The sequence below is a fragment of the Balaenoptera acutorostrata genome, chromosome 3 (genome assembly GCF_949987535.1).
Source record: "Balaenoptera acutorostrata chromosome 3, mBalAcu1.1, whole genome shotgun sequence".
Taxonomy (NCBI): domain Eukaryota; kingdom Metazoa; phylum Chordata; class Mammalia; order Artiodactyla; family Balaenopteridae; genus Balaenoptera; species Balaenoptera acutorostrata.
Window position 1 is genome coordinate 57,832,932 of NC_080066.1, and position 14,605 is coordinate 57,847,536.

The 14,605-nt window shown below is 43.9% G+C and overlaps 1 protein-coding gene across 2 annotated transcripts; it reads left to right on the top strand.

The window, feature by feature from the left end:
* The first annotated feature begins 9,526 nt into the window (after positions 1-9,526).
* Positions 9,527-13,663, top strand: MAGEL2 (MAGE family member L2). 2 transcript variants are annotated; one of them, XM_057541922.1, is made up of 2 exons: positions 9,527-10,637; positions 11,160-13,663. In XM_057541922.1, the coding sequence occupies exons 1-2, from the start codon at positions 9,651-9,653 to the stop codon at positions 13,227-13,229; spliced, it is 3,057 nt and encodes a 1,018-aa protein (XP_057397905.1). In that variant the 5' UTR covers positions 9,527-9,650; the 3' UTR covers positions 13,230-13,663. The 2 variants fall into 2 exon arrangements, with proteins under 2 accessions (XP_057397905.1, XP_007167735.2); XM_007167673.2 differs by having other exon boundaries at positions 9,527-13,663.
* The last annotated feature ends 942 nt before the right edge of the window (positions 13,664-14,605 follow it).

Below are 14,605 nucleotides of genomic sequence, written 5' to 3' on the forward strand. Positions count from 1 at the left end.
AGATTAGAGTAGAAATACATGACGTACAAACAAAGAAAACAATAGCAAGGATCAACAAAACTAAAAGCTGGTTCTTTGAGAAGATAAACAAAATAGATAAACCATTAGCCAGACTCATCAAAAAAAAAAAAAAAAGAGAGGACTCAATTATTAAAATTAGAAATGAAAAAGTAAAAGTTACAACAGACACCACAGAAATACAAAGCATACTAAGAGATTACTACAAGCAACTCTATGCCAATTAAATAGAAAACCTGGAAGAAATGGACAAATTCTTAGAAAGGTATAACCTTCCAAGACTGAACCAGGAAGAAAAAGAAAATACGAACAGACCAATCACAAGTAATGAAATTGAAACTGTGATTAAAAATCTTCCAACAAAGTCGGGGACCAGATGGCTTCCCAGTTGAATTCTATCAAACATTTACAGAAGAGCTAACACCCGTCCTTCTCAAACTCTTCCAAAAATTGCAGAGGAAGGAACACTCACAACTTCTTCTATGAGACCACCATCACCCTGGTACCAAAACCAGACAAAGATACTCCAAAAAAAGAAAATTACATACCAATATCACTGATGAATAGACATGCAAAAATTCTCAACAAAATACTAGCAAACAGAATCCAATAACAAATTAAAAGGATCATACACCATGATCAAGTGGGATTTACCCCAGGGATGCAAGGATTCCTCAATATATGCAAATCAATCAATGTGATACACCATATTAACAAATTGAAGAATAAAAACCATATGATCATCTCAATAGATGCAGAAAAATCTTTTGACAAAATTCAACACCCATTTATGATAAAAACTCTCCAGAAAGTGGCCATAGAGGGAAACTACCTCAACATAATAAAGGTCATATATGAAAAACCCACAGCAAACATCATTCTCAATGGTGAAAAACTGAAAGCATTTCCTCTAAGATCAGAAACAAGACAAGGATGTCCACTCTCACCACTATTATTCAACATAGTTTTGGAAGTCCTAGCCATGGCAATCAGAGAAGAAAAAGAAATAAAAGGAATACAAATTGGAAAAGAAGAAGTAAAACTGTCACTCTTTGCAGATGACATAATATTATACATAGAGAATCATAAAGATGCCACCAGAAAACGACTAGAGCTAATCAATGAATCTGGTAAAGTTGCAAGATACAAAATTAATGCACAGAAATCTCTTGCATTCCTATACACTAATGATGAAAATCTGAAAGAGAAATTAAGGAAACACTCCCATTTACCATTGCAACAAAAAGAATAAAATACCTAGGAATGAACCTACCTAGGGAGACAAAAGACCTGTATGTGGAAAACTATAAGACACTGATGAAAGAAATTAAAGATGATACCAACAGGTGGAGAGATATACCATGTTCTTGGATTGGAAGGATCAATCTTGTGAAAATGACTATACTGCCCAAAGCAATCTACAAGTTCAATGCAACCACTATCAAATTACCAATGGCCGTTTTTACAGAACTAGAACAAAAATATCTTAAAATTTGTATGGAGACACAAAAGACCCCGAATAATCAAAGCAGTCTTGAGGGAAAAAAATTTGAGCTGGAGGAATCAGACTCCCTGACTTCAGACTATACTACAAAGCTACAGTAATAAACACAATATGGTACTGGCACATAAACGGAAGTATAGATCAATGGAACAGGATTGAAAGCCCAGAGATAAACCCACACACCTAGGGTCAACTAATCTTTGACAAAGGAGGCAAGGATATACATTGGAGAAAAGAGAGTATCTTCAATAACTGTTGTTGGGAAAACTGGACAGCTACATGTAAAAGAATGAAATTAGAACACTTCTTAACACCATACACAAAAATAAACTCAAAATGGATTAAAGACCTAAATGTAAGGCCAGACACTATAAATCTCTTAGAGGAAAACATAGAAAGAACATTCTTTGACATAAATCACAGCAAGATGTTTTTTGACCCACCTCCTAGAGAAATGGAAATAAAAACAAAAATAAACAAATTGGACCTAATGAAACTTAAAAGCTTTTGCACAGCAAAGGAAACTACAAACAAGACGAAAAGACAACCCTCAGAATGGAAGAAAATATTTGCAAACGAATCAACGGACAAAGGATTAATCTCCAAAATATATAAACAACTCCTGCCACTCAATATTAAATAAACAAACAACTGAATCCAAAAATGGGCCAAAGACCTAAATAGACATTTCTCCAAAGAAGATATACAGATGACCAAGAAGCACATGAAAAGCTGCTCAACATCACTAATTATTAGAGAAATGCAACTCAAAACTACAATGAGGTATCACCTCACACCAGTTAGAATGGGCATCATCAGAAAATCTACAAACGACAAATGCTGGAGAGGGTGTGGAGAAAAGGGTACCCTCTTGCACTGTTGATGGGAATGTAAATTGATACAGCCACTATGGAGAACAGTACGGAGGTTCCTTAAAAAACTAAAAATAGAATTACCATATGACCCAGCAATCCCACTACTGGACATATACCCAGAGAAATCCATAATTCAAAAAGACACATGCCCCCTGATCTTCACTGCAGCACTATTTACAATAGCCAGGTCATGGAATCAACATAAATGCCCATTGACAGACAAATGGATAAAGAAGAAGTGGTACATATATACAATGGAATATTACTCAGCCATAAAAATGAATGAAATTGGGTCATTTGTAGAGACGTGGATGGATCTAGAGACTGTCATACAGAATGAAGTAAGTCAGAAAGAGAAAAACAAATATCGTATATTAACACATATATGTGGAACCTAGAAAAATGGTACAAATCAACCAGTTGCAGGGCAGAAATTGAGACAGAGATGTAGAGAACAAATGTATGGACACCAAGGGGGGAAAGTGGTGGGGGGGTGGTAGTGTGATGAATTGGGAGATTGGGATTGACATATATACACTAATATGTATAAAACGGATAACTACTAAGCACCTGCTATAGAAAAAAATAAAATTCTTAAAATAAAAAAAAAGACAACCCAATTAATAAATGGGAAAGAATGAAATGCACAAAGAAGATATACAAATGGTCTCAAAATACAGCCACTTTGGAAGTCAGTTTTGGCAATTTCTTACAAAATTAAATATACTCTTATCATACGATCCAGCAATTTTGCTCCCTGGTATTCATGCAAATGAGTTGAAAACGTATGTTGGCAAAGAAATCTTCACACAAATGTTTATAACAGCTTTATTCATAAGTGTCCAAACTTTGAAGCTACCAACATGTCCTACAATAGGTGAGTGCTAATAAACTATGGCACTTCCACACAGTAGAATGTTATGCCAAGATGAAAAGAAATGTATCACCTACACACGGATGTTTATGGCAACTCTATTCATATTCAAAATTTGGAAGCAACAGAGGTGTCCTTTCATAGGCAAATGGATAAACTGTGGTACATCCAGACAATGGAATATTATTCAGTGCTAAAAATGAAGTAAGCTATCAAGCCATGATAGTGGAGGAATCTTAATTGCATATTAATAGGTGAAAAAAGCCAATCTGAAAAGTTTACATATTGTATGATTCCAAGTATATGACATTCTGGAAAAGGCAAAACTATGGAGATCTTAAAAAGGGGGTTTGGAGGAAGGCAGGGTTTGCCTGGGTGTTTGTCGTGGGTTAAGGGGGAGGTAGGGTGAATAGCAGAGCACAGAGGATTTTTAGGGTAGTGAAATTATTCTGTATGTCATAAAGGTGGATACATGTCATTATACATTTGTCAAAACCCACAGAATGTATAACTCCAAGAGGGAACCTTAATATAAACTACAGACTTTGTATGATAATGATGTGTCTGTAGGTTCATGGATTATAACACATGTACCCTCTGGTGCAGGATGTTGATATTGGGAGAAGTTGTGTATGTGTGTGGGACGGGAAAAGATTATATGAGAATTCTGAATTTTGCTCTGAATTTTTTGGAAGCCTACAACTGCTCAAAAATTATCTATTAATAAACAAACATACAGACAAATAAAAATACGATACAACCATTTCTCACGCACTAGAAAGCTTAAAATCAAAACGACCAATTACATCAAATTTGCCACCCATGTGGAGCAAATGGAACTCTCATACATTGTTAAGAGGAGTACAAAGTTGTACAATCACAATTTCACATCTGCTAGGATGACCAAAATAAAAATGACTGACAATGCAAAATCTTGTAAGGCTATCAAGCACCTGGAATTCTCATAAGTTCTGGAAGAGTGTACGTAAAACATTCTAACCCAATGCTGGAGAACTGTTGCAGTTCCTTATAAATACATACATATCTACTCTATGAACCAGTCACCCAGTCTGACATTTACACAAGATACATGAACATGTACGTTCAAAAGAAGAATTTTAGAAGAAATTTCAAAGCAGTCTTTTTTTTATACTAGCCTCAAATTGTAAATGTCTCAATTTCAACAGGTAATAGATAAACAAAGTGTGCAGTATATATAGTTGGAGTTCTAGTTGGCATCAGAAAGTAGCAAACTTTCGATACATGCAATATGTTTAAATCTAAAAAAAAAAAAAAGTTGAATCCAGACACAAAAAGAGTATACACTATACTGATCAGATTTATATGAAATTCAAGAACAGGTAAAACTGATATATGGTGAAAGAAATCAGAAAGCAGCTCCCTTTGCACATGAAAAGATGCTCAACATCTCTAATTATTAGAGAAATGCAAAAGAAAACTGCAATGAGATATCACTTCACACCAGTCAGAATAACCATCATCAAAAAGTCTACAAATAACAAATGCTGGAGAGGGTGTGGAGAAAAGGGAACTCTCCTACACTGTCGTTGGGTTGGTGCAGACACTATGGAAAACAGTATGGAGGTTTCTTAAAAAACTAAAAATAGAGTTTCCATTTGATCCAGCAATCCCACTCCTGGGCATATATCTGGAGAAAACTCTAATTCGAAAAGATACATGCACCCCAATGTTTACAGCAGCACTATTTACAATAGCCAGGACATGGAAACAACCTTTGTGCCCATCGACAGATGAACAGATAAAGAAGTTGGGGGGGTGTATGTGTGTGTGTGTATATATATATACACACTCACACACATATATACACATACAGATACACACACAATGGAATATCACTCAGCCATAAAAAAGAATCAAATTTGCAACAACATGGATGGACCTAGAGATTATCATATGAAGTGAAGTAAATCAGACAAAGATAAATATCATATGATATCACTTATATGTGGAATCTAAAAAAATAATACAAATGAATCTATATACAAAACAGAAACAGACTCACAGACATAAAAAACAAACTTACGGCTACCAAAGGGGAGAGGGTGGTAGGGAAAGGATATATCAGGAGTATGGGGTTAACAGATACAAACTGCTCTACATAAAATAAATAAGCAACAAGGATTTACTGTTTAGCACAAGGAACTATATTCAATATCTTATAATAACTGATAATGGAAAATAATATTAAAAAATAGCAGTTGTCTTTGGAGGTGAAGGAATTGACTGGAAAAGGGCACATGGACATTTATTTGGTAAAGAAAATGCTCTTCATCTTGTTTTGACAGATGGTTACTTAGTGACAAAGTTCATTTAACAGAATGCTGTATATCTATACATTTAACTGTATGTTAATTATGTCTTAAATTAAAAAAAAAAGTTTTGGCAGCCCTGGTGTAATGGCCAAGGAAGCTCCCTTTTGGCAACAAATAGATTTGGCTTCAATTCCAGAATCTGCTATAGATTGCCAGGTTTTTGACAAGTTAATTACCATCCTGAGCCTCAATTTCTTGATGTGTAAAATGGCGCCAAACACTTGTGGATTTTGTGAGGAATATACAGTGTTTGAAAGCTTTTAGGATGGTATTTGGTCAAATAATAACCATTCAATAAATAGTAGTTACACTATTTTAATGATCTCTCACAATTCTTCTTTCAAATGCCTTGTACTTCTGACATATCCTGTTTTTGTTTTTCATTTTTCTTTTAGTGCTCTATTTGTTCACTCGTGAATCTCCCACACCTTTGGATTTGTTTGTTTTTCTTTTCATTGCTACTGCCTGCATCACACCCCTACTCCCACACTCCAAGCAGAAGTAAGCACTCAGTTATTTGCATCAACTATGACCAATATGAATTTTAAACAATGCAAACAACAATACTTTATTGCACTAAAAAATAGCATATTCATATCCCTCTGTGTCTATAAGATCCAATGTCAGATTTTTCTCTGTACATAGCACCATGTCAGGCACATACTAAATCCTTAATAAAAGGCATTTCATAAGTAAATAATTTTAGACTTTGTGAAAATCATAACTATTTTACTCACTTATCAATATTTACACCAAGTCTAACAGCTATCGAGGAGTGAAAGATGGGCGCTTCTAGTGCTAATCTTACACTTCCATTCACTAGTTCCTTACTGAACACTCAGAATGATGTGGGGATAGACGAGTGAGCAAAACAAGGCTCCAGTCTCTATTATTGCCATGATGCAGACAATAAAGAAATGTACAAATTCTTCATACATCTGGCTCAGTGATTTTCCTACTCCTGTTTGTCTTGCCTCATTTCTCCTTCCCCCAATCTTTTCCATTATTTGTGTTATCCTTTTGTTATATACTTATGCAAATACTGAAAAGTCCTTTCTAATTAGAAGACAGACAGACACCTACATTCCATAGATGTTTTGTATATACATACATATATATATGTGTGTGTGTGTGTGTGTGTGTGTGTCTTTTATTTTCTATGCACCTTGGATTTTTAAGCTGTTTCATGGAGAAGGAAGGAAAGGGAATTGACAACACTTGGATCAGAGGTATGGAGATGGGAGAGCATACGCACAGAAGGGTTGTGGGAGCCTCAGGAAGCTAGAACATTCCACAAGGAGAAGAGGGGTTTTTGGAGACCTATTTAAAGCTTGTAGTTCAAACCCACTAGACTCAGGACATTATTGGGTTTTGCTTTTATCAATATTAAAACAGTCAACCTTCACAAAGGGGCTATATGTCACTCGGTTCCTCAGGTGTTACTGACATTGGAAATAGGAAATTTGTGGGTAGCTAGGTCATCAAGTGTCCTGAGTCTGAGAGCACTGATTGTCTAAAACAGGCGGATGTATTTTCCAGGGACGAATAAACCCAATTCACCCACCATTACTGGACCCAGCAGAACCACTGAATACTCATACCCCAATTTTTCTCAGATAGTTCAATAATGTTAACCAAAGAGTTGCAAAGGTGCTACCTTGACTACCTTCCATTTATAATGACACCTACATTGCCCGCCTCTTCATAATTCCTGATAATTTGCTTTTGGCTCCTGTATCATCCGTGGGCATAAACTGGGCCTCCTTTGACATAATGGATTTGGTGGGAATTGACGTTGTGTGGCAGTGCTATTCATTAAGCTCCAACCTCCGTGAGAACAACTGAGCCCTGCTGGTAACCATTTACTGTGTGGGATGACCCACAGCATGGTGGACCAAAAGTTAAATCTGCCATAATCCTGAAAAACAAATGGTTAGTGGGAGAACTTGATCTCTGATGAATTTATATATTGGAATTAGAGGAGGAAAAAGTGTGCTTTATTGAGGGTAGAAATGTCATAGGCTGAAAAATAAACTAATTTTCCCAAAGCCATCCACAGCCAGCAACTGTTATGTGACAGTGTTGGTAATAGGGGAACATGAGGGTTATGGGTCCAGAGTTGGCGCCCATGAAGTCGTTAGTTCTAAACCCCATCAAACTGAGAACTCTTATATGGACTGACTATTATTAACCCACAGGAGGGATCTGAAACCATGAGACGTGGCATATCCATTCTGTAGAAGCATCTTTCTGGGGTTATATAGGCATGACACATCATCAGCCACCAGGGAAGAGCTGCTGGCCTCTGAAAAGAAGATGTTCCTGGGGGATAACAACTCATTTCTCATCCCTTCAATTGCCAGGAAAACTACTGAAACCTCACTCCCAAATTATTATTTCATTATTTAAGGCAATAGTAAACTTGGGAGTGTGTATATGCCTTCACTGGGATTCATAAATTATCAAATTTGAGGGTACTGCAGGAGGAGTGGGGTGTAGCCTTCATCATTCTCGTCTGCCCCCTTGTGGTACCTTTCATGTTTTTTTCGTCACTCCAGACTCTTGCCCTAGGCTGCAAATAGTCTCTTCTAAACTAAACATCTTTGATATTTAGTATTTTGTATATTTCCAGAAAACTACCCAACTAGAGCTGAGACTGTCATTTCCTTTCATCATGAAGTAGTATAGTGTTATTCAATACATTTGATGTCTTCTGTTTTATCTGTTAATACATTGTTTGCCTAATTTTTAAACTAATTTGGCTGAGTAGATTTCCCCCCAATTCTGTGTGTTACTCTTCATCTGTTTTTCCTGTATATGAACCATGGATCTATCTATTCATTCGCCCATTTTATTACTTTTTAGTGCATTTTTTTGGTTGTCGTTGTTACCATTTCTTTCTTGCTCTGCAACTGATAAAAAAGCAACAGGAAACCTACCTTGTTCTTTCATCCCAGTTATTCCATGGGAATTATCCCCCATACTAAAAATGCTTCCTCTCATGGATGTCCGGAACATCTCAATTTCCAGGATCTCTTTCCTTCTCTATTCTTTGCCATCTTTTTTCTCTGCCTGGGTCTGAAAATGCCTGTATCCTCCAAGAAAGACCTATCATAGGAGTTTCACCTTAAACACTCTTCTGCATCCACAATCCCTGCAACAGCTCTATTTCCATGAAGAGTATCTGGACTCCCAGCTCACTTATCTTCTGAATCCCAACCCATTATACAGGAGTGTCTGCAGGGTATCTCTCTTTGGCAGGTCCACAGCACTGTAAATCACCGTGTCCCATCCAATACCCATCAATCTCTCTTCCTACCAGCCTCTACTGTGTCCCTAAGAAAATCATCTACACCAGCAATTTCCCACTTTCCCAGGACAGACTTCTCCGTCTCTTTCACACTTACATTAAATTATAATAGCTGCCTACTATCACTCTTGAAATATATATATATGTGTGTGTGTGTATGTATGTATGTGTATGTATATATATATATATATATATATATATATATATATATATATATATATATATATACAATTTCCCTTCCTCCAGCTCTGGTTTTGCTGTATCTGAGCTCAGACCACACCATCTCCCCCTTCATGGATACCTTCCATGTTCCCAGTGGTCTGTTCCCAACTCTATAATGCAGTAGAGTGATTTCTAAAACATAAATCTGTTCCTGTCACTCCCCTGTGAAAACTCATCCATGGGGAGTCTGACGAGGCTGCATTTGGGGACTGGACAGAGTGAGGAGGGATCTTGTGTCAGCCAGGATTTCTGGTAGACGCCCCTATGCACTATCCACTTGTGGTGGTCGGGGGCGGAGAAGGGGCGGGATTGAGCCCCCTTCCCCCCTCCTCCTTACTGCGGAAAGCTGCAGAGCTAAGGGCACTCACTTCCTATTCACCAGTCAGCAGGGAGGAATTCTCTCAGCAGCCACGTAGGCATTCTCTTCTCTCTGGAGGAAAAGGCCCAGCAGCTGTCGGAGGAAAAGGCTCACCAGCTGTCAGAGCAAAAGGACATGTCGCAGCTAAGTAAGAATTTGGGTGATTCGAGTCCCCCGGCGGAGGCCCCTAAGCCTCCGGTCTATAGCCGCCCTACGGTTCTGATGCGGGCTCCACCCGCCTCCTCTCGGGCTCCGCCAGTCCCCTGGGATCCACCTCCGATTGATTTGCAGGCTTCATTGGCCGCTTGGCAGGCACCTCAGCCTGCTTGGGAGGCCCCGCAGGGCCAGCCGCCTGCCCCAGTGGCTCCCATGGCCCAACCTCCGGCCCTAGGGGGCCCGATGGTCCAGGCTCCCCCTCTGGGAGGCCCGATGGGCAAGCCTCCAACTCCGGGAGTCCTGATGATCCATCCTCCCCCTCCGGGAGCCCCGATGGCCCAGCCTCCAACTCCGGGAGTCCTGATGATGCATCCTTCGGCTCCCGGAGCCCCAATGGCGCATCCTCCCCCTCCTGCGACCCCGATGGCGCATCCTCCCCCTCCGGGGACCCCGATGGCACATCCTCCCCCTCCTGGGACCCCAATGGTGCATCCTCCCCCTCCGGGGACCCCGATGGCGCATCCTCCCCCTCCGGGGACCCCCATGGCGCATCCTCCCCCTCCGGGGACACCGATGGCTCACCCTCCCCCTCCGGGGACACCGATGGCCCATCCTCCCCCTCCGGGGACCCCTATGGCTCAGCCTCCAGCTCCAGGAGTGCTGATTCCCCAGCCTCTGACTCCGGGAGTCCTGATGGTCCAGCCTCCTGCTCCAGGAGCCCCGATAGCCCAGCCTCCACCCCCGGCACCCTTGATGGCCCAGCCTCCGCCTCCAGGAACCCCGATGGCCAAGCCTCCAGGTCCTGGAGTCCTGATGATCCATCCTGCAGGCTCAAGAGCTCCGATCACCCAGCCTCCAGCTACAGGAGCCCCGATGGTGCAGCCGCCTGCGCCGGCCCCACCTGCGCAGCCTATGGCTTCCTGGGCCCCACAGGCTCAGCCTCTGATCCTGCAGATCCAGTCACAGGTTATAAGGGCTCCTCCGCAGGTTCCCCAGGGTCCACAGGCCCCGCCAGCGCAGCTGGCCACACCCCCAGGTTGGCAGGCCACCTCGCCGGGATGGCAGGCCCCACCGCAAGGCTGGCCAACCACGCCCCTGGGCTGGCAGACCACACAGGTCACCTGGCCTGCTCCAACGATTGCCTGGCAGGCACCTCTACCTGTGCGCCCGGGGCCACCACCCATCCGACCGGGCCCACCGCCCATCCGCCCTGGCCCCCCGCCGGTGCGCCAGGCCCCACCCCCAATCCGCCAGGCACCTCCACTGATCCGCCAGGCACCGCCACCCATCCGACCTGCCCCACAGGTCCTGGCCACCCCGCCGCCTCTCTGGCAGGCCCTGCCACCCCCACCACCTCTGCGGCAGGCCCCGCAGGCTCGGCTGCCCACCCCGCAGTTGAGGGCGGCTCCACCAATTCGGGCGGCCCCACAGGTTCCGACGGCCCCTCCAGCACCGCAGATGCCCACCGCACCTCCCGCTGTTCCGCAGGTGCCAACAGCCGTGATGCCAGCCCCTCTGCCGGCCGCACTGTCAGCCCCGCAGGCTGTACACTGCCCACCCATCATCTGGCAGGCCCCGAAAGGCCAAGCTCCGGTGCCACATGAGATGCCAACCTCAATGGAGTTCCAGGAAGTTCAGCAAGCCCAGGCCAGTCTGGCCTGGCAGGCTCCAAAGGCCCCCGGGCAATTCTGGCAGGCCCTGCCCACCCAGGAGGCCCAGAGGCAGGGCCCACCACTGGTTCAACTGGAGCAGCCCTTTCACGGGGCCCCCGCCTCCCAAAAGGCCCTGCAAATCCAGCTACCCACCCAGCAGGCCCAGCCCTCGGGCTCGCAGGCAGAGCTGCCAGCCATGCAACTCCAGCCCTCCTGGCAGGGCCCCCCCTCAGCCTTGCAGGGCCAGCCAGGAGCCCCCTTAGCGGGGGCAAATTTTCCCATGGGCTCTGCTAAATCATTGATGACTCCATCAGGAGAATCCAGGGCCTCCTCTATAGACCGAAGGACCTCTTCAAAAGAACGTAGGACCTCTTCAAAGGAACGCAAGGCTCCTTCAAAGGACCGGATGATCTTCGGTGGCACTTTTTGTGCTCCCAGGGCAATGCCAACTGCTGGAGCACACCTGCCAACTCCCTGGAAAAACTTGCCTGCCACATCCGAGACCTTTACTGCCACCCCAAGGGTCTTTCCATCTACCTCCCAGTTCCAGCCTGCCTCTTCTAATGCCTTCAAGGGCCCGTCTGCCACCTCAGAGACCCCAAAGTCACTGCCACTTGCTCTGCAGGATCCATTTGCCTGCATTGAGGCCTTGCCTGCAGTCCCATGGGTTCCACAGCCCAATGTGAATGCCTCGAAGGCGTCCAAGGCAGGGCCCAGCATCCTGATGGCGACGGCAGCTGCTCCCAAGGCAATGGCCACCACTCAAGAGTCCTCGAAGACTTCCGCTGAGCCTCCGCGTCGTTCGGGCAAGGCTACCCGGAAGAAGAAGCATCTGAATACCGAAGAGGAGGATGGCAGGGGCCAGATGCTGAGCATGTGCACCTGGCAGGCCCCCAGGCCCTGGGAAAGTGTGGACTTCAATGACTGGGAGGTTCAAACCCCTATCCAGGTCCTGTGTGACTGGGAGGGCCTGAGCATCTCCCATGGCCTGAGTGGCTGGGAGGGCCCGAGTACCTCCCGGATCCTGAGTGGCTGGGAAGGACCCAGCACTTCTTGGGCCCTGAGTGCCTGGGAGGGCCCGAGCACCTCAAGGGCCCTGGGTCTCTGGGAAAGCCCAGTTAGCCCTCCGTCCTTGATCATCTCTGAGCTCCCTAATCTTGCTCAGGGATTTGGTGCAACCCAAGATGACCCCAAGCTGGAGACTCAGACACTGTCTCCCTTGGATGAGAGAGCAAACGCACTGGTGCAGTTCCTCTTGGTCAAGGACCAAGCCAAGGTGCCCATCAAGCGCTCAGAGATGGTGAAATTCATCATCCGTGAATATAAAGATGAGTGCTTAGAAATCATCAGCCGTGCCAGCCACAAGCTGGAGTGTGTCTTTGGTTATCAATTGAAGGAAATTGATCCCAAAAACCACTCTTATATTCTCATCAACAAGGGTCGGAAGGGTGAAGCAGCGTCATCCTATTTAGATAGGCCCAAGTTAGGACTCCTGATGGTGGTTCTGAGCCTCATCTTTATGAAAGGCAATTGTGTCAGGGAGGACCTGATCTTTACTTTTCTGTACAAGTTAGGGCTGGATGTCCGGGAGACACATGGTCTCTTCGGAAATACAAGGAAGCTCATCACCGAAGTGTTTGTAAGGGAGAAGTACCTAGAGTACAGGCAAATCCCTTTTACTGAGCCAGCAGAATATGAGTTCCTCTGGGGCCCCCGAGCATTCCTCGAAACCAGCAAGATGCTTGTCCTGAAGTTTCTGGCCAAGCTCTATAAGAAAGATCCACGGTGTTGGCCATACCAGTACTATGAAGCACTGGCAGAGTGTGAGTCTGAAGATTTGGATGAGGATGAGCCCGGCCCCGATGATAAAGCCGATGACCCCACCAGCAGCCCCCCTCCCCGCTAATGTGGTTTAGCCGATATCTCATTGTTCCTTTGGGTCCCCGGCCTGAGGCCACTGACAGGGTGGGGTGGGGGGGACGTTTTGTTTCTGGTGTTTATGTTCCAGTTCTCTGTGTGTAAGTTTGAATTTCAATTTGCTTTCATATCTGCCAAAGCTTTGTACATTTTCATGTGGTGTTGATTTCAACTGGCTACTGTTCTATTTGGTATTTTGGCATCTGTATTTTTAAGTGAGATCTGTGATTCTCTGTTTTGTGTTATAATTGTTATGTTTTGCTATCGGAGTTGTGCTGGCTTTGTGAAATGAATTTGAGAAGCTATCCATCTCATTCTGGTACAGATTATGTAGCATCAAAATAGGCTCTTCTTTGAACGTTAAAATGACTCATCTGTAAAAGCTGTCTGCAGAAAAGTAAATATCTATATCTATATCTATATATAAATATAATTTCAGCATAACATGGAAGTGTTTGTCTTTATTCTAATTTTTATTCTAGATAGCGGGAGCCAAGTTTTACCGTACTCTCCAAATATAGCTAAACATCATGACAACTACCAGTGATAGTAGAAACCACGGTGACAAAACTGCTCTTCAAAGACAGTGCTACATGCATTATAATTAGGCAGTGATTGCAATGGGTGGTAAAACGTAAGATTAAAGCAAATGTAAAACTTGTCAAGTCAGCAAGGCTGAATCAAGAGGAGGTTTTTAATCCTCTTGATTCCTCACAATAATCCTTCAAAGTAGGCATTATTCCCATTTTGTAGGTGAGTGTCTAAGGCTCAAGTCGAATAATTAAATGGGACATGTCAGTGCCAAGACAATAATGTTGTAATTTGGAGCAGAAAATTTTCTTAAGGTTATGTGAGAAGTGAGGACCATCTGCTGCAGGACCACAAGTACCAAGTTCGTTAGCCACAGGGATGAATTGGCCAAAGGGGCATTGGTCAGTCATGTGGTGAGTGGTGGGTGTCCAGCGGCTCAAGAAATGTGGGTTTCATCAACACATTGGCACGGGCATTGAAACACACTCCCTGCAAAACATCCAGGTTTATAACAGGGAAAAGGAAATACCAGGCTTCATTGAACTGGAGATCCTGCAGATTGCCGGCGGTCGGGGGGAAGGAGGGGGACAACATGGAGGTCTAGCTGAAGCTCCTGGGAGGGGGCATCAGTTGTAACATACAGGGGAAGTCAGCTGGCAACGTCTGATGTGCTAAATAGCCTTAATCAGCCCTTGGGTACAGGGCCTGGTGTGGGAGGGAGTGGATGTGGACGGGAGAGTTTCGGAGAAAGATATTCATGCACACCTGACCAGGCTGGTGTGTGCAAAACGACTTTCCTGAAGGTACCACTGTCTTCACGTGGATGGGGACCAT

Coding starts and splice junctions, on each gene's coding strand:
- MAGEL2 (XM_007167673.2), top strand. CDS start 9,651: ATGTCGCAGCTAAGTAAGAATTTGGGTGATTCGAGTCCCCCGGCGGAG.